At 36.3% G+C, this 21,239-nt stretch overlaps 1 protein-coding gene across 4 annotated transcripts in view; it reads right to left on the bottom strand.

The window, feature by feature from the left end:
* The window catches only part of DMD (dystrophin), a 566,297-nt gene that overhangs the window by 110,546 nt on the left and 434,512 nt on the right, over positions 1-21,239 (bottom strand). For all 4 annotated transcript variants that reach the window (XM_054003170.1, XM_054003155.1, XM_054003164.1 and 1 more), the window contains 2 exons: positions 17,209-17,287; positions 4,811-4,871 (listed from right to left, as the gene is read on the bottom strand). In XM_054003170.1, the coding sequence (XP_053859145.1) occupies positions 4,811-4,871; positions 17,209-17,287 (140 nt within the window). The remainder of the gene's footprint in view (positions 1-4,810; positions 4,872-17,208; positions 17,288-21,239) is intronic.

Raw genomic sequence — 21,239 nt, 5'->3', positions numbered from 1 at the left:
ATCTTCTCAAGGACTCAAAGCTGTGCTCCTGAGAATCCAGCTTTGTCCTCAGCAGGACAAAGTTCAGTGAACTGCTATAATCTGTATAAGAAAATAAGCTTGGCTGGGAAATAACTTGGAAGGTTTCCTTTGTGGGAAGCACTGAGATGAAAGACTACTGTATTTTTGCAGAAGCATTTTAAATCTTTCAAAAGAATGGGCACAGCAAGAGGGTAAGAAGACAGACACTATTAACTGGCAAGCTAGAAACATGGAGGAAGAAAAATGTCAAAGATTAGTACAAATATAGAAGTCACACCTCCTAGATTTCAACACATTCACGATGGCAGGACTACTGAATATTTTTTTAGAGAGAAAGTATGTTGCAGACTTCAATCCCACTCCTCCTCTTTAATCCGAGGCAACAGAGATCTCCTAACACTGAGTAATGGACAAGTTTGCAGAGCAGAGGATAAGAGACACACAAGAGAGATGCAAACAGAGCAGAGCTGCTTAATGTCCCCTTGTGCTCTGGGAGGACAGACACTGCAGAGGGATTGGATCCTGCAGCATGACCAAATACTTCTTCTGGTGCTGAAAAATGGAAAGGAGACACTTGATTTTGTTACCTGTCACTGCTTTGGAGCAGCTCCTCTGTTTGATTGGAAGATAAGAATATGCATGTGCATGCATGCACACGTGAGATCCCTTTCATCAGGGGGTGAGCTCTGCTAAAATGTGATCTAACCTGAATTACAATGTAAAAATTTGCAGCCTCCCTACCTTTATTTTCTGCCTTTTTTAGAATTTGAGACTTTTTTAAAATCTTTAGGCACATATTCAGTAGTCTTTGAGGCGTGCATTTCTTCCATTTGCTTTTCAGATTTCTAATGTAGAGTAATTGCCTGTTTTGTCTTCTAAAAACTTAAATTTAGAAATTTTAATGAATCCCTAAAACATTAATAAAGAGTACAGACATGCCTGTGCCTGCTTCTTCCTTTCCATTTTCTAGGTTGCACTGCAGTAAGAGCAGGATCAAGGTCTTCAAAGAACAGGGCTGATTAAACTGAAAACTATATTTTTATAGTCCTCTCCTTCTGTAATCTAATGAAACCTTTACATTCTGTACTAGACACAAGGAATATATCAAGGAGAAAAAAAGATCAAAACAAAAAGGGTTAGATAGACTGTGTTTCCATGCAATTTTACATGTTTTACCCCAGAGGCAAAGCAGAGGGTTTTTTAACTCAGTAGCACCTCATGATCTGAGCAAGTGCTCAGTGCCCTGGCAGCCATGTCCACCTGCAGCTTGGGATACTTCTGCTGTCCTGGAACACAAAAACTAGATTTCCTCAGGTTGCTGGGGAAGAGAAAGCTGGGGCTGAATTCTGGTCTAGCTTGTGACCTCCATAAGGAGGGAAGCACATGAAAGGGTGGAGGGAAATGCAGCAGCTGATGCAAGGCCATTGAAAGGCAATTTTCATGAGGCTGACACTAGACCAAGAAAGCATCCAATGCCAAACACCAGGAACAGCTGAAGCAGGTTGTACACTGTTGATAATTATATTGTCCATGGCAATGTTGCCTATCCAAATACAATTTGAAACAAAAAAACCCCAAAACCAACGGGTGTGAAACTTTAGAGGCAACTAGTTGCTACAGATTAATCAAGTGTATACAAATGAAATTTTAACCAGGAAAATCACAGGTCTTGAAGATACCTAACCGTAAATAAACATTGGTGCTGAAGACTTAGCATGAAGTACTCCCTGATTTACGGATTATTGAGTGCAATATAATCACAAATGGGAAAGTGATGAGATAAAACACTTAAGCATCAAGGGGAAAACAGATAAAATGAAAACCAGTAATATGTGTAGTAAATCTGATTAATGAAGAGGGCTAAGACAAATATTCTACATTGATGACAGAAAGAAAATTGTGTAAACATGAAGACAATGCTACCTGTATTTTCTCAGCCTTCAAGAAGTTCTTTTAAAGAATTAACAACTAATAGAAAATTAATGCCTCAAAGACTAAAAAAATGAGTGTGTTTATTTTAAAAGCCAAAAAGACGCAGAAAACAATTTTGTTGTTTGTAAATATGAAATATGAGTGATGAGAATGAATGAAAAAGAAATGACTGAGGATAGCTGGAGAAGGCAGTAGATATATCAGCTCAGTAAGATGCATTAAAACTGGACCGCTTTGTTTTACATCTCAAGGACAGCAAGGTTTTCTATAAAAGATGTGGCTAAATTAAAACTTTAATTAAACAAGTAATGTATGACAGATGTACTTGACCCCTTAACCAAACTATCAGTAATTTGGTACAGGCTTCAAAGCAAGTAAAGACCTGAGCTGTATCCAGGCCAAGAACTTCTCTAGAAACTCCCAAAGGGGCAGAGTGACCCAGAGAGCCTCAATGGACTTGAGCTTGGAACACAGACTGTGTGAGTCATGCATGCATAGCAGGTGGCTTTTCCAAGGGTCTTTATCAAAGAACAAAGAAGGCTGTGGGTACAAGGAGGTTCACACATACCCTTCCTCCTGTATTAAAGTTGACTTCAGGCCAACCACTTTATCTCATGGTTTTGACAGCCTCAGGGAGCCACCTCAGGGAGCTCTCCCTGCTGGGCAGTGTGGCTGACCTCCCCTTGCCCTGGGACAACTCTCATGGTTATTTCTTGAGGCAGAGACTTTTCTACAACCAACCAATCTGGATGAGTCCAATTTGAATTCTCTAAACTGCAACTGGACTGCACAGCAGTGATTCTCCCCTGGAAATGAGACTCCCCTCAAGGACAGAGATTCTTTACCTGAGACTAAGAAATCCTTCCTTACCCAAGGTGGAGAGACCCCTTACTTATGGATCCTTGATAAGTGGCTGGTGGCATGCTGAATAAACATTAATGAAATCCATGTAGTTAATTCCTTTAGACATATGCCATAGTCCAAGTCTGAGGCTAAGTCTGGACCTAGCCACAGCTAAGCTCCATCAGGACTTTAGAAAGCAAAGGAGTCTGCTCTGAAACTCATGACCCATTGGGAGGGTCTACCTTACCCTTTGGCTCTTTGGTCAATGTGTAAATCATTTGAAATAGATTTGAACTTGATTTTCCTTTGTGCAATGTAGTAACTAATAGAGTGAACCTTGCCTTTGAACTTTACTGAGATACACTTTTATAAATTCATATTAAACCCACGCTTGTTAACACCTCTGACAGTGATTCTTCAGGCGATCTGAATCACTCATTTGTGACAAACTAGTGTAGTTGGCAGGATCCTAAATCAGGATCCATGGCATAATGCTACAGTTGTTTATGGCTATTAAAATGGTTTTCAAAGTGAACAAAATATATTCCATTGAATTTGTAAATGGCCTAGAACAGAAGACTAAAAAGTAGGAAGCAAAACCATCATTGACCATTTCAGCCAGTTACCCCTGGCTGCTGGGTGGGAGTGGCACAGACAGAAGTGCCAAGCACAGCATGAAGTGCATTCTGTGCCTACTTTAAGAATTGCCAATCTCCCCTCCTCATAATGGCAAGTCATGCCGTATGAAAAAGAAAAGGAGGATCTTTACCTTCATGTTAGTGCCATAAACTGAGTCTTACATGCCAGAGAATTGACTTGCTTTCCAGCCTGTCTCTGGTAGACTGCCCCTCCTTCTTGATAGAGCTTTCCAGTTTCTTTGTGACTATTCCATTATTCATAGCCAAATGCAAACATCAGAAAACTTACAAGATTAAAGCAAGAGTAAACCAGCTTAGCCAGGTATAACTGAACCTCTGAACTGCACCACAGAGTTTCCTTCATGCATAACTCAAATACTGGTTCTAAGGCTCCTGTGGAAGTTCACCCTGTTGTAAAAGTTGCAACTGAAGTGCCACTGCAAGAGCCTTCTCTAACCAAATGGCTTCAGTGACACTAGTTGAGCTTGCAAAGTGTTTAGGGAGTATAAAGAGGAACCATGGGAAAAGGTGTAATAAACAATATCCATGTCTGTTACTTGCACTACAGTGTTTATAGCTGGCATTGCATCACCTCTTTCCTTCAGAAGTAGGATAAGTAGTTCAAAGCACATGTAACAGGTAAAGAACTCAAAAGAGTGTATTAAACCATCTTTTTTTTGTTGTTGTTGTGTGGTGGTTTTGTTTACCTGCATGAGAAGCAGGTATTTCCAAATTGTGATTTTTTAGAAAATGTCCTTCTCATTTGTTGTGCAGGCACAACTGTTAAAGCATAGAGCTTAATTTAGGAGCTAAACTCAAAAATATTAGGCTTTAGGAACTAAAGTTACAAGTTGCCCCTTGTAATTCCTCAGCTATGGACTTTACCAAGTAGTGTCCCTAAAGGAATTCATAGTACTGAGTATGTGCATTTAAAACCATTATAAATTATTAAAATTATGAATTAATTACTACATTATTATGAACCATTAAAAATTATAGGGTTAAAAAGCCCCTAGTGTATCACATTTACAACTGCAATTTAGAATGTTGGGCGTTTGTTTGGTTTTGCAAAGCCTGTCACACATACACACAGAGGGCAATGGCACAATTTAAATTATTATCCAGCTACCTCAAAGCTTTAGTTCATTTGCAGGTGATTTATAGCAGCATAAACCCTAACAACTTACAAATCAGGGCATCCTACTGTGTTTTTAGATAACTAGCACACTTCTGTGAAATATATTGCAGGTTTTGTTCCTTTTTGTCCTCTCCATTTAAATACTATAGGAGCAGTTCACAATCATTTAAGAAAATTACTAACTCTCCTCTTAAATAAGAAATGAAAATAGCTGGAATGAATTACTATTTATACTCACTTGATATAATACGGCACTTTGTTTGGTGAGATTGCCCTCTCCCAGGGGCCTTGGACAGAAGCTGTTAACAACAAACAAACAAATAAATAAATAAGTAACTGCACACATACATACAAACATACCTAGAAGAGAAACGTGGAGGTCAAACAGGAAAGACAACGTTAATCTCTAGAATTACAATTTTACACTCGGCCACGTTGATACAGGTCTGTTTGCTCAGTTGCCTGTGAAGGCAGGAAGGATTAACCTGCTGTTCTGAAACTTCTGTCCTAATCTGAGAGAAATTGAACTCATTCAGCTGCAAAGATAAATACAAAAACTCCTTGAAAGCTAAGCTCACAAAACAGATACGAAGCAGAGCAAGCAACATATCTTTCTGGTGTGCTCTCTTGTAGGATTCGTCCTGCTAAGGTGCTTGACTGGGTTTTCTTCTATTTCTTTCCTTGTGTGGTCAGCACTTCCCATCCTTCTAAGAACAGAATTAGGCACTTGTTTACATTTTATATTGAGTGAAACTACACTGAGAGACCATCTAAGTATTTTGTTTGTTGTTATTCTCTTGCTGACTTGTTCTAAATGGTGGATTTTTTTTTTTTTATTTCTCCACATTAATAATTGTGTCTTACTGTCTTCCAATAACAGCAAATAATGGAGAAAATGACAGTATGATCACAACAAATAGAGAGGAAATAATTTGCTCACTCTTGGCTATCATGGTGTTATACATCAACATCAGCTTACGAGACAATGAAAATATTTTGCAAAAGAAGTTTTTATAAAACTCATTTGAGAAAATAATTATAAATTATTTTTTATTAGAGGCAGAGCTAATTTATAGTTTAGGCCATAATCAGGGAGATAATTTTTTTATTAGGCGTTTCTTATCTGTCAAACAAATTAGAACCAAGAATTTTCTTTCTTTAATACAATTATTAGAACAGAAAACATATGAAAAGTAATCTAATGGAGAGAAAAAAAGCCTGTTTGCATCACCCAGTATAATCCTTCTTTTTAGTGACCCCTGCTGTTCACAAAGGAAAGCAACTGTTACCAGGACAACTAGGAATTAGCTTCTTGACTGTTTGGCTCTATTTATTTTTCCCTCTGTTACTCAAAATAGATACTTTAAAAATGCCACTCTCAACCTGCTTTATCAAAATCAACAAATCACAATCCATACAAATAACAACTACCAATATACATATTTCGTCTATTTTGTACCAGAAGTCAGTCTGTTGAATGAAGTATAGTTTCTCTCTCTTGCCCACATATTGGAGTATGGACAAGAGTTTAAGAAAGGAGATGAAATGTGTTTTCCAAATGGCTGTATAGGGAAATCTCACTACTTTTGCACGTGAATTGTGAAGAAGTGTTGGAGGGAGACTAGGGATTCCACCAAGGAGACACAAATCAGCCATGGGAGAAACTGGTGCCATTATAGATGGTCTTCTGGAGAGGAGAAGGAAGAGCTGGTGGGAGCCAGGATATGGGCTGGGGAGAGGGTGAATGAATTTCATATAAATTTTGGACAATGCTAAGAAGTAGGGAAAGGAAGGAATATGTTTGGAAGAATCATAGAATGCTTAGAGTTGGAAGGGACCTTTAAGATCATCTAGTTTCAATTTGCTCACCAAGGGCAGGGAATCTCCTATTAGACCAGACTAATAAAAACCTCAACCACAATGGGGAGTCCACATCCTCTCTGGACAACCTTCCAGTGCCTCACCACTCTTGCAGTAAAGAATTCCTTCCCAACACCCAATCTCAATCTACCCTCCTTCATCTTAAGTTTGTTTCCCCTTTTCCCATCACTACATGCCCTTGTGAAAAGTCTGTCTCTATAAATATGATAATCCTGTTTCAGATTGCTGGTGGCCAAGGAGTTCCAAAAATTCTACTTCAGCATCTCTGCACATTCTGCTGTTGCCTTCAACCCCCAGCCAGCCATCTGTAGCTGAGCTGAGTGTCATTGCTTTCCTATTACTTACATTTACACAGATTCATGTTCTTAAAAGAAGAAAAGTAAATTTCAAAGGTATGAACCATGAGAATCAGTAATTCTCAAAATGTGCAAGAAACAGAATTTTAATTACAAGTGTTAGATCTCTTGGAAAACTAGCACAGTGCACTGCCATTGAAGTCTGTAGCATGACCCATGAAAACAGAACCAAAAAAAAACCCATATGCACTTTCAAATACAAATACTCAAATATACACGTCATTTATATATGATCAAATAATCCCTCTTGGGCCAGGCACTGCCCTTTGGTTCTGTGTTTGTAGACCGCATGGCTGAAGAGCTGTGGAGGCCAAGGCTGCTGTCCATTGAGCTGCTTGTCCTGGTAGCACAAGCTGCAGCTGCTCAGTTTCTGTTCTCTGCTACAGCCTCAAAGGATGTAAAGATACAATCTGTTGTGTGATTTGTAGAAATGTAAAAAGTATAAAAAATAGAATATCATGTAATGTTTTGATGCTAAAAATTTCAAAATAACTATTAACCCCATTTTCAGGTTCATACAAAATTCTTAACCATGATGCTTAAATATTCTTTCTACTTGTAAGAAGAAAAACTGATGTAAAGAGAGAGAGATCACAATTTCATTTTACACTATCAGTTACTATGTGATTTCTTTGCATGCTTTCATTCAGTAATTCTAACCTAATGTGTGCTAATATGTGGTTCATCAACCAGTTCTAAAATGCTTACTCAGTGACAACTGTAGGGTTCTTACCCGTGGCAAATGGCATTGTCTGAGGAATAATTCAAATCAGATTACACTAAATTATCATTTTTGAAAACAAAATACCCTTCAGTATTAACTAAAAATTGACCTTGTTGCATATTTCTCTCCCGAGCAATCATTAATATTCCCAATGGGAATGCTATCAAGTTACAGTTGTTCCACTTTAAGATTTGTTTTTAATTCAATAGCTAAAGGACAGAATAGAATGCTGCATATTTTTCAGAAGATGTATTTCATCTGTTGCTTCTGAATTAATCTGGGTAAAAGCTTTGCAGTCATAACTTATTATCACAGAATCTTACATATGATAGTGTTCTTGATCCATTAGAAGAGGAACAAATACTTTTGCTTTCATGAGAGCTCAGTGCTATAGGAATAACAAACAATTCTGTGATATTCTGCATAATTGGATTTAGTATTCCTTCAAGAGGTTGCTGTGAAGCTGTCTATAATACACTTCTGGTTTCCTGGATGATTCTAACCTTGCATAAATTTGAGTTGACAAAAAGTTCAGTACTTTTTACAGCTATACACAGAGAACAATCATTTCATTTTTGGCAGAAGCCCAGAAGCTGAGACCAGCAGTTTCTTATCTTTGGTTATCAGTACAGGTTTACTGTCCATTACAAAACTAGTACAGGTAAATGGTTAAGTCCACCTAAATGTCTTGCTAGCAAAGACTTTTTTAATATGTATGCTGGAGTATCCCTGTGTGCTACAGCACTCAAGAAGCAGATATTTCCTGTTTGCTGAGAGTAATTCCAAAGTGTTTTGTTGCTTGAGCTTGCACAGTGTAAGAACCCATTACCAGACACCCAGCTACTTTCAATGATGTTGTGACTGCAATTAAATACCACCATGAAATACAGGGCATTTTAAGAGTGAATTTAAATTTCCCTACACTTTATTTGCATTGACATACATTATAATGGTTACCTAATTTTTAAGTTTTATTCCTTTCTGTAGGTGTTCTAAGAGCTGAGACTTGTTTTGCCTGTGAACACAGTTCTTGATGGTAAGTCAACATTCTTACTTGTTGGCAGAATGTATAGTGAAATGGTGGCATGCTGGCTCTCTGAACTTCAGTACTGTTTTAATCTGTGCAGGGATCTGAATGAAATATTAAACAGGATGATAGTAGTTGATACTACAAAAAATAATCTCATAAATATTTCACTTTAGCACTGCAAACATAATGAAAAATACATGTATGTTCACCAATGGTAAACTATTTCTCCTTCAAAGAGTAAATTTGGTATGTCCACATTTAAATGTTACTCTCAGTGGTCCTTATTTAAATAGTCAGCACAGACTTTTAGTCACCATATCAGTGTACTTTTTCAGTTATAAATTAAAAAAAAAAAATCCTTTGACTTAATTTTCACTAAGGGGTTTTGGACAGAAACCACAAAGGAACATTGTGTAGTGTTCATACTCTGTTACATATATCCTGTCAACTACTTTTTTCTCACTTTGTTAGAAATTTATTGTATTTATTATATATTCATTTCAGCATCGTGATAGTTAAAGATGAGCTCATTTTTACATTCCCATTATCTTGTTTAGTTGCCATAGGGTCTGTAACTCAGCAAGGTGCTGAATTATGTTCACATTTCACATATAATGATAATAATTCTCTGATTCAGCCTGGAAATTCTATCTGCATGACCTGTGTGACTTACACTGTTCTTACCTAGCATTATCATCATTAATACCTTAATACAAACATAGAGTTAACAAACTGTTTATTTATTCACAAAGTTTGTTTTGATGCCAATTATTTTCACTGCAGCAAAGTCTGAATTTGGTGACTTCAGATAAAGGCAGGGAGGGAGAAAAAAAATGATGAGATGATCTTTACATCAGAAAATACTCTGATTCCCCAAGAATCATAAATTCCCATCTGTATAAGCTACCTTAACTTTTGAAAGAAGATTCATTGAGTACTACATTTTTATTATTTTCAGATAACACATTACAAATGAGAAAATACTGCTCTCCAGAGATTATAAGGAGGTCATGCTTTTCCTCCTTAGAGAATATGCTAAAGCAATATTTCCCCACCATAATCAGTTCATGATGCAGGCTGGCAGGATGCCACCTCCAAAATGTGTATCTGCATGGCAGTGACACAATAGAAGCATTTGCATAACCTGCAAGCTCTTTGAGATCCTTTGCAACTAATGTCACTAATGTCACCTGTAAAAGATAGCGGTTTTTTATTCAGCAAAGATTTAGATTGATTTCTAAATTATGTGAATTTTTTATTGTTCTAGGTAAGACTGATGAACAAGCAGACCAAGTTGTGCAGCACTGAGGTCTAATATTGCATGAGGTAGCTGAGAAACCGATGTCAGAATACATCAACCACTCAGCTGAGAAGCTACAAGGCAAAAACATCAATCCAAACCTGCCTTTTGTAAGGTCTACACAGCTTGAGGTCTATTCTTCTCCAAGCCCCAGCTGCCCATGGGGATGGATTAATGGGCATTTTGGAAATAGAGAGCCCTCTCCTAGCTTGGATTCTGCCCTTCTTAAGTCCACCCTAGAACATCGTCAGCACTGACTGTCGCTGTAGCACACATGCAGATGTTTACCAAATGCACCATATTTAGAACATGTGTAACCAGAGAAGGAGTCATCTTCAATGATTAAAAATCTCTAAGAAGAGATTTTTAGTCATTAAAAAGTTCAACATGTGATCAGAGTCAATTATGACAGTCATTTTAGAAGAGTTAAAAGAGGCTTTTCCATCCTGCATTTCCTGCTGGAATATTTATGGCCAACTTCAGATTTATCATCTGCAGCTTAGGGCCAACACTATATGGTAAGACCTAAATAATGCACACCTTTAATCATGACCAGTGTTTCCAGAAGTTTCCAAGTGCCACTTTGTATTGTGAAATATAAAATCCATCTAATGCTCATTTTCTTAAATGTCACACGACTGTAAAATGGCAAAAATACAAGAATCTATATTGCTTTAATAGCAGAACACTGAATGAAATAGAGCAAAGAAATATAGAGTTTATAATGGCCCACATACCCCAAGATACAGGTACTCCACTTTGCTAACTTCTGTTGCACTCTTATGCTCTTAAAAATGGAGTCACTAAAACTGGTTGATCAAATGAGGTTATAAAATGACCTAATCAAATTGGTGGTGATTTTTGGCAAATGAAATTAGATAAATAGAAAAATAAATCTTTGGTAAATATTCCCATGTCTCACATAACAGAACAGAAAAATTCTGATATACATATATAGAATATCCCTGTCATATCCTAGTCCTGGAGCTTTACAACAAAGGATGTCCTAAACTGAACACAACATACAACTCATGACAACATGAGAATGTTGTTAAATTCATCTCAGTTAAACTTGGCAGGGTGAAAAAAATTTGGGGGGTAAGAATCAGTCTTAGCAACATACTAATTCAGAGAATGGACAAAAGTATAATAGACAATAAATAGGCATCTTTTGAATCTTATTAAGAGCAAAAAATAGTATTTGTTTACTTAAATTATGTAGCATTACAGAATATAGGATATTCTGCCACCCAAGGATAAATTACAGAAATTAATTAGGCTGCTATAAAAAAATAAGATAGCATATCTCCTACTCGCTGCCTTCAAAAAATCCCTCTCTTCTTTAAAATAAATATTATACAGCATTTTTAAAGAGATGACATATTAAAGCCAAGAGCACAAGAGAGTTAGAATTATTATTTGGATTATTTCCATTGTAAAATATTTTTTACTGGAACCTTTCCTTTCCCCCAAACAAAAAATATTAATTACAAGGAAAAATTTCTTCCTTCTGAGTGAAGGGAGGGGGAGAACATCATCATTTGAAAATTGAGTTTACAATTTTTTTCAGAAATTTGTATTCCAATGTACTGCATAGATAGGATCACTTAGCATAAAAGTGTGGAAAAGAGAAAAATGTAAATATAAAACTTGAATTCAATAAATACTATTTAATTGCAAATAAAAAATGTTATTAAGATTTATAGAGAGATTTTTGTGGTTTTCCTGAGAATAATGCATAATGAAAAAAATGAAAGCTCACTGTAAAATTAATTCTACTAACTTTATTCCAAAAGTAACCGTAAAGATAATATCTCAAAATACGGCAATGTTTTACTACTCTTAAAGAGCTTTAGCAGTCAGGCCAAGGCAAGCACTATCAAAAGCTGTAGCTATGGCCATGGTATTTTAAACAAGGGAGAAATGGACTGAAGGCATTTTCTCCTAACTTTAAACCTGATATATACATCACACAAGTATTGAGGTGGAATTGGTGCCCAGTGTTCCTAGAAATTCACCATGATAATCACAATGGCAAGACCTGTGAACTGTATTTGGTTTTGTTGGTACTTGGCTACTTTTTCCTTTTTCAGAAGCACGTGTACTTCCTTTACATTTATACTGAAGTAGAAAAAAGTTTTCTAGCAATCAGGCTCCTCTAGCTAATATGACCATATTTAAATGTTTATAATATTTGAGTACTTTTTGTTAGATACATTTAAATACAATAATAAAATCCCTTTGCTTTCAGAGAGTTCTCAGAGTTAGGCTGATTTCTTTGTGTCCACTTATCCTCTGTCTTTATTCTACTCCCAGGCGATATTTTCTATTCAAAACATTTCCTGTGATATCTAAAAATATTAAACCACTTTTCCAAAGGACATGGATGGATGGACATGGTCTTCAATGTTTGCTTGTCAAAAGTATCTCTGAAAGACAATATGATATGATGCATGCAGTGACAAATAAAAGAGAAAGATACAGTTGCTTGCACTGGAAAATAATCCACCAGATGTAAAGTGTAAAGTGTAAAGTGTCCTAAGAGTCATAGAGCCCTCTCATTTTTAGACTTGGATGTCTCAATTAGCAGGATTTACCCTTTTAAAGACATCTGCCTGTGCAAGAAACAGTTTCCCTAGTCTTTGCTTTGTATAATAATCTGAACACTCACAGAAGGTGGGAGAAGTGAGTACTTGACTTCTCTCCTAATTCTAAGGAATTCAGAGCCACATCTCCAGTTTCTCAGGAGAGTGGCCTAAATAACTGAAGGAAAACACAAAGGCACAGAAATAAGAAGAAAAAAGACTCAGATCTGAACCTGAATAGCTCTGAGTTTATCCTGAGAAGGAGAGACCTAGGATACACAGCCCAAACCTGTGACCGTATTTTTTTATTTTTAAGCAACAATTATCTGCTATAAATTGCAGCAGATGCACTCTGATCACTTACAACACAAACTGGTGGCTCCAGCATTTGTCATCTTTCTGTTTCTGAATGAAAGCTGCTAAGGCTGCCTCATCCTGTGTTGAATTAATTGCTGCTCTTACTTACAAGTCCAAAACTGAAAAGCAAAGTGAGGTATCCTGTTAGGTATCTCCAGGTCCTAGCACAAATTTTGTTATGAGGATTTAACAGTCTGGTACTGACATATGCAGGCAGCAAAAGCTCATAGCCTGGGAAATATGATTCACTAAATTTTAGCTATGGGAATATCAACTTTTTAGCCTTGCAAACCTAAATATTCTTTCTGTTCCTTGTATTCCCAGTGTTGTTCATGTTGATGCAAGTCCTTGTTGTCTGAGCTTGCAAACCACTGGAATCTTCCAGTCATAATCTTAAGTAATTGCCAGTTATATTGTGAGCACTGTTTCATGCAGTCACTTCACTGACATGCTATACTTACTAAAAGATGGCTCATACTGGGGCTGCACAGTAAATTACAAGGTTTGCTCATGGTTTTAAAAGATGTAACACCTATTTTTCAGCAATCACCAGCAATGCACATGAATGAACAATCACCAGCAATGCACATTAAGTATGAGTGATTGCTGAATAGCACTGCAAATGATATTAGAAACAATCTGACATCAATGCTACCTCTCATTTATTGCATATCAAAAAGAGTAATAACTATTGTGACATACACAGGTGGGTCTTCCAACAAGAGACAATGAATCCCAATTTTTGTGAGAGGCAGAATCACAGAGAAAAATAAAAGTGAAGTCAAAACAGTAAAATTATTCCAGAGGAGTCACTGAAGACTCCAAAGCTGGCATATGTATAAAATTTGTAGATATTCTTTTTCACACCTCAGTTACTGTATATAATTCCCAAATTAAGCACCACCATCCATGAAAGGATCACATATTTTTCTTGTAATTACTTTGCTAAATATTTACAAGTTTCTTTTTAATAGAAAGATTTTATTTTTACAGTGTTTTTACACCCTGATTTAGAGAATTCTTATTAAACAGCAAGTTCTTCAAAACCAACAAACTCACTCCAGGAATTCATGATATAAAGTTTTGCCCATGTAATAGATTTATCAGATGTATCTTAACTATTGTTGTGAATGCTGTGTGTCCTTGGCAAGGAATGAACTGAACTGGGGCTGGGACTGACTCTGTGGACACTGGCAGAGCAAAATGAGTTTGGGGAAGCATGAAGGTCAGAAGCTCAAGGAGTGAGGTGAGAGAACCCATTAAAATGTAAAAGGCCTGGACAGAGTCAAGTTCATATGAAAAGTAAGGGCCAGCTTTGATAAGTCTTTTATACTGAATTTTGACTGTATTTTGACTGAAGCCTTAAAGGAGAGAGACACAAGTGGATCCTATTCTTTTTCCACTATCTCTTTAATTTACAACCAGGAAACATCTGAATTATCCCATGCCACTGCATTGATAAACACTGGCACTTGGTCATTTAAAAGATGAAAGAGTGGAAAAAGAATGTTGAACTGCATGAAAAGACAATGGAGAGAAACCGTCTCTAATTTAAAAATACCACAAATAAGAACTTTTTTTTTTTTGCTTTTACACTTCTTATCTCTCTAGCTCACACCTTCTTTCCAACCTCTTTCAGAAATAGCTCTATGAACAGCCCTTAGAACAGGCTGCAAGTACTTAGAAACAGGGACAACCACTTGATTTCTTGCCTCACAGGGCATGACAAATATGAGGTCCCTGCCTCACTCCCCCATTGCTTTTGTGCTAGGTTTTCAACAGCCCCATGCAGCTTCAGTTTCAAACAAGCAGAAAAACACAGATGATGCTATCATTTCTATGTATAAAATAATAAGCATATGAAAAAATTACCATGATTAGCAGATCATATTTATTTCTTTCAGACAGGAGAGAAATGTAATTCAGTCACTGATTTTATGCAACCTTGACTGCAGTACCAGCCTCTTTGCACAACTATGTAAAGGTATATCAACTATAAAAGAATAATTTTTCATATAATAATATAAACAGATATTATTACTTGCACCTTAAGATGAGCAAGCATGTATGGAAGAGGGAAAGTTGATGCTCAGTAGGGAGGATGAACTGATTATTACTGGCATATAAACTAGATATTCAATAAGCAATAGATTGCTTATTTTTCTTACTGATTATAGCTTGCACTGATCTTGTATGTATCTCAGCTCCTTAGATAAAAATGCTTTATGAGTTTTGAGCTTATAAAATAAAACCATAAAAATTGCTATGATTAATATTTTTGCTGCTACTGCCACAGACTGATCAGCTTGGACTCTGTCTACCATGTACTGAAACCTTATTTACAAGCCATTAAATTCACCTTCATTTGACCTGCCTGATTCTGTTGGGCAGCCTTTATGTCTGACTTGTTCACCGTCAAAAGTACAGCTGCAGAAAAACCACTACTGCTGGATGACAAGGATTGTGTCACCCTCTCCTGCAGCGCTCTCTCTCCTATAGATGTGCTTCCATCCATGCAGGGAGGCAGCAGAGGTAGTAAAAAAGCACAAAAAGCATGTCAAAGCATGGTATTTTCCCTAGGCATAGTGATAGTACATGCTAGTGGATGTTTTTGGAATTTGATGCTTATGAAAGATGGGACTGATATATGTACTGGCAGTTTTCAGTGACTGAACTTTTAGACTTGGGAAGGATTCTGCAGGTGTTTTCAGAGCTTCAAATACCTAACTTTTGAATGCCAGGGTAACATTATGTATTTGCACACACATCTAAGAGAGAGAAAACAAATAAGCAAATACAAATGCCCATTTTTCTAAGTGAGAGTTGGACTATTTCCAAAATCAACATGTTTTCACCTGACTCCTTTTCCTGTGGTGATCCTTAAGAGGAATGAAGTGTCGAGAATGATGTGCACAATTTTCTGGCTCTAATTAGTTACAAAGAGGAATAATGTCTTACTGGTGGTGGGTGGGCTAAAAGGTGACTATCATAACACTGATCATCTTTTAGATTGATCTAGTTTAGCATTAATAAGGCAGAATGGGTCTAGCACAAACACACCTTGATCAGTGTTATAATGCAGTGCAGGTCACTCTAGTCTCTTCCAGGCTTGCTTCATTTACCCTACAAATTTATTCATTCACCAAGAATACACCATGGGTCACAAGGAAAAACAGGTATCTGTAAATATTGTGTTTATGTCACATATTCATAGCTCTTGCATGTTCAGTCTTGACAAGTCTGATTTGCAGTTATGTATATTGAGCTGATTAAAGTAGTCCCATTAATCAAGAATTAAAGAAAAGTGGGTTTGAAACAGAAATAATGAAAATAGGGCTTATTTCTTCATAGGATAATCATTTGTCAAAAGAAGGTTCAGGGTTGAATCAGCCTTCACTAGTCTTATATGGCACAACATCAACCTTGGCTTTGATTTTGCAGGACATCCTGCTGAGAATTTTCAGTTTCCCATTAAGTTCTTCAGTGGAAAAATGGTTAACTTATTAAAATTACAAGGCAGTATCACCTGAAGAAAAGTTTGTCCTCTATCCCACTGTGAACGTAGCTGCGCAATAATAGTAACATCTATTTCTGATGTCTGGATAGCTTGTCCCTCTGCATGTAGGAGACCATTATCCTGTGACTGTGTTCTTTTCTGCTGATATAATCTCTTAAATAAAGCTTTACTGTTTACTCTCCTTAATTGAAGTACAATGGAAAAGACATGGCCTTTAAGAAGCTTCATTTTAGTCACTGCCTTGGAGCTTTGAAGGTGTTTCAAGTTGTCTTTCAGTGTACTTCAAAACATCCTTGATAAAAGAATGCGTGTGGAGGTGAAGTGGGAATTTTGCTGGCAATTATATTTTATGCAGAGTTGTAAAAAGTTTACTTAGCTGCCATTCTTCTGCCAACTTTCCCACCCCGGTTTTCATCCTCTCACTGCTCTGCTAACTGATCAAATCCTATAATTTTTTTTCTTGCATGTTTTGTTTTGTCCCTTTTTGAAGATGAATATGTCTTTAAACAAAATTTGTGTTGTTTTTGGGTTTGTTGGGGATTTTAATCCTTTCTGGGTTAAAACCATCAGAAACTCTTTTTAACATATTTTTAATTTGCTAGTCCTAAAGGGAACCACCAATGAAGATGAGCCTTGCAGAACTAGAAGGACAAAGAGACAGAGACTTGATAATGGCAGATGTTTTCCTTTTACTCTGGACCTGGACAATATGAACTTATTTAACACTCCTCTGCACCCAGAGGAAAAAAAAAAAAAAAAAGAAAAGAAAACAATTGCAATACAGTCTAAAATAGAAACTCATAACAACTAGCACATGGCTACAAAATTATCAATTCAATGTGTATGCAAACTGCAGAGGAAGAATGGTAAGTAAGAAATCACTCACTCGTAAGAAAATGCTGGGAAGTAGGGCCAAAATCCCTGTGAGCTTCATGCAGTTGCTTGATGCGCTCATCAACGGCCACCTGTTAAGAGAGGAGAAAAAAAATGACTCTTTTCTAAACAAGAAACAAAGAGCAATTATAATCAGATAATTTTTTTATTAGTGAACATTCAGTTTAAAATTAAGCAGTTTCCTGCAACAAATGTTATACTTCAGTCTTCAGACAAGATTAAGTGTGTCACTGGAAAAAAAGAAGGTAAAAAAAAGAGGTTTTTTTTCTGTTGTCCCCATCTTAACTGATGCTAGAAGAAGCTGAAAATGAACAGGCTGATAAATAAAGGTATAGCAAATTGGCCTGACATTATGTACCTGAAAATAGTATGACTGCTACTTGTCAATATTGAAATCAGAATATCCATCTGTTAATACTTTTTCTAAAGTACTTTTGAAAGTACAGTATTATAAATCAGCACGTGAAAAGTAATCTCGTTTAATGTGGACAGGATAACCATATTTTAACCAAGTGCTGAAATGAGGTTAACCAAAAGAGAGCAGCTGGTACAAACATTTTGCTGTTCTTTCAATTACTCAAACCTTCGCCCCTCAGCCCTTTCCTCAGAACAGTCCTTTGAAGAACGTGTTTCTAAGGTTTTGTTGGGTTGGTGTACTGCAATAGTTTAGGTCTTAGTTTAGGTCCAGTTTTTCAGTGGTTTAATAGACTGTTAGTTACATAAAAAGTTTTTGTCTCACTTCCTTGAACTCTTATGTTAAACTACGACACATGTGATAGGTAGATAATAAGAACTTTTACCTTTAAACAACTCAAATTTAAATGTTATCTCAGTTTATCAGCCCAATGTCATTCCACTCAGCACTGACAGGACAGAGCCCTCCACTCCACCATGGGGCCAGGGATTCCCCTGTCTCCTCCATGCTCCAAGAACACCAAACCAAACCAAATGGACTTTGATTACCTTCTAGTTTTTGCTTTGCTGTATTACAGATTTTCCCCTAAATATTGGCCTCTTTGAGCTGTTGCTGGGATACCTCATAAGTTAATACAATACCTCATAAGTTAACCCACCAACAAACTATAAGAAAACTTATAAAAGATAGAAGACACTTCATAACAGAGTTCCCCAGGTAACTGTTATTCGTGACAAAATCGAGACCCACAAAAAACTTGTTTTTTTCCTCTTATGGAGAAATCTCCATAACCTGAACAAGAGGGACTTCTCTCCCTAAGTAGACTAAAGAAAAACTATTTTAGAGGTAATTAACTATAAATTTTAGGTTTTGTTTCTTTACATTATCAATGAAAAAAAAATTGTGGGGGGAGAAAAAGTATTCTGAAAAGTTTTTTTTTTTTGATTCTTACTACATTTTTTCCTTTTAGTTACTTGTAATAAAATTTTCTTTATACCCTTTCAAAGTTTTGCACCTACTTTACCTTTCTCCTAATCCTACCTCACAACAGGAAACAAACACATTAGTTAGGAAATCTCAAAATTAAGTAAAATCTCAAATTAACAAACCAAAACCACTACAGACTGGTTTTATCTTTACTCTGGAAAATCTCAGTGAAGTGGAGTATTGAGCAAGTGGCCAAAAGGGGGTGGTTACAATAAGATTCCCTGGTGTATGAGTGACATCTACCAGTCTCTTTATAGCCTGTATGCTAGAAGGATGTCATTAAGTTAGACCTAAGAATAGGATTAGATAAAAAAAGGAAAACATACTTGAAGGTAATGATAGAATAATTTTGAAATGCAATAAATACAGTAACTGACAGGAAGCAGGTTCACTTAAATATTGCCTGTAAGAAAAAGTATTCCATCAACACTGGCAAAGCAGAAGGTAAGTGTATTTTAATTAGCCTAATTGTGATATATGTAACAAGGAAACAAATAGGTTGCACAAGTAAAAAGCACATTTTAAAACTTTCAGGAATTTTTTGGTTGGTGGTAGGGAGGAACTACTGTATAGTAACTGGGCATGATACAGTGAGAAGGGAAAAATTTAAAATTATAGAATTAATGAGCTATTTGATATGACTGTGTGTGTTTGCCAGATAACTCCTAGACCCCAAAATCTTCTTTAACTAAGCAACAGCAATTTACTTCCAAGACATGATTTATTTGCTTACAATTTTAAAACTAACACTACAAGCAAAAATGCCCATTTGCTTTCTTTCCTCAGACCATTTTTCAGATGCTTTTCCTGCAGCTCCCTTCAGTTCTATGTCATCTTTTCTGGCTTCCCACTGAATTGCAGGGACAGATGTTTCTGTTAAGCAGTGCTTCATACCGGGGACTGACTTTGAGCTTGAGTTCACACCCAATTCACTGTACAGATACAAGCTGGGGAAGTCTGTAAGTGCACAGAAAACCACAAAAGGGCTGCTTCTGGTCATCAGTATAATTAGCTTAAGTACAGAATAATTAACTGATGTGCTATTATTTTTAACCAAGAAGTGATCTTTTAATGAAGACTAGAAAGATAATCTTATACATACCTAAACACATGAAAATAAAAAAAAAAAAAAAACCACTGTAAAAATGTAATGAAAATGCATATACTCTTTAGAATTGTCTTAAAATTACCTCATAACATACTTATTTTATCATTAGGAAATATTGGTTAATAATGAAATATATGGCTCTTCCTTTATATTAGTACATATTTCCATTAAGTCAACCAGGATGGAAAAAGTTTTTGCTGGCATGAAGAATCCCTAAAGAGAACGAGAACTTTACAAACACACAGTGGGGAGCAGTGTTTCATGTAGGAAAATTTCAACAGCCAAATAGTGGTCAGCAAAGAGCATGGGAACCCTTTAGTACACATGACCACTGCCAGCACACAGCCTATACAACTTCTGTAAGTGTGCTAAAACTGAGAATCCCAATCCCTTCAAAATATCCAGGTAACCTTTAAACTACACAAAATTATTAACCTGAATATTTTTAGCCATATATGGACATCAGCAAAATAAAATACCTTACACACTTCAGAGTTAACTTTCCAACTGAACAGCTTTGGATGTGAGCCAGGAAATACCTCTTTCTAGAGGTAGATTTTGTCAATACAGAGAAGAAGAAAACACTGAGAAATCTTGAGAATTCTCCAGGAAATATCACCTGAGAGTACAAAACCTTACTCCACTTGGCTCCCAGGAAATACCACTTGCTGATGTATTGGCATACTACCTTTTAGGTAAAAGTCAGTAAAAGATGAACTCACTGTTGGTCATAGAGCAAGGAAGATTATTGCAGTCAGTTTCTATTAATTTTATCAAAACTAACACATAAATGGTAAAATAACTCAGATAATGGTGTACAAAAAAATACCCATCGCAACAATCCTTGCTTAAACTTACAGAAGAATGTGTGTCTGATCCAATAAAATCAGATTTGGATTTAACTTAGTGACTTATACATCAAGAATCTGAAGAAAGAGATTCTATCCATATAAGTCTTCATAAATATTTCATGATTCTTAAAAAAAAATCTCACTGGCTTGTAAAAGAGTTTCTTATTTTTCATAAACAAGCCATAGGTAATTCCCAAATTTTAAGTTTTTTCTTGGTTTTGTTTTTTATTCAAATCAAGTGAAATAGGCTCCTCCCAAATGAGCACAAACAGTGTCTCTTGTATTTTTGTATGCTATGCTCTGAACCAAGAGCAGTTATAACAAAATATGAACAACTGGAGCCTTGTGGGAAGAAAACTGCAAAATTTTCAAGCCCATTCAAGCATTCATTTTCCTTGCTTTAAAGGGAAGAAAAAAAATTGTAGTGTTAATGAAGGAAAACATTATCTTCTGATTTCAGTAGTGTTGGCTTAGCCATGAAAAAAATGCTACTTTAAAGGTTACTATCGCCAGAATGTAACATGCAGGATCACAGAATGGGTAAAGCTGGAAGGGACCACAGTGGTCACCTGGTCCAATCTCCATGGGATGGGAGTGTGGATTTCATCTGGGTACCTTTTAGGTAAAACTCTACAGTATTTCTGCACAAGAACTGTTAGTAA

This window comes from Vidua macroura, chromosome 2 (genome assembly GCF_024509145.1).
Source record: "Vidua macroura isolate BioBank_ID:100142 chromosome 2, ASM2450914v1, whole genome shotgun sequence".
In the NCBI taxonomy this organism is placed as follows: domain Eukaryota; kingdom Metazoa; phylum Chordata; class Aves; order Passeriformes; family Viduidae; genus Vidua; species Vidua macroura.
Note: the sequence above shows the minus strand (reverse complement) of the source record. Positions and strands in the feature narration are given on the sequence as shown.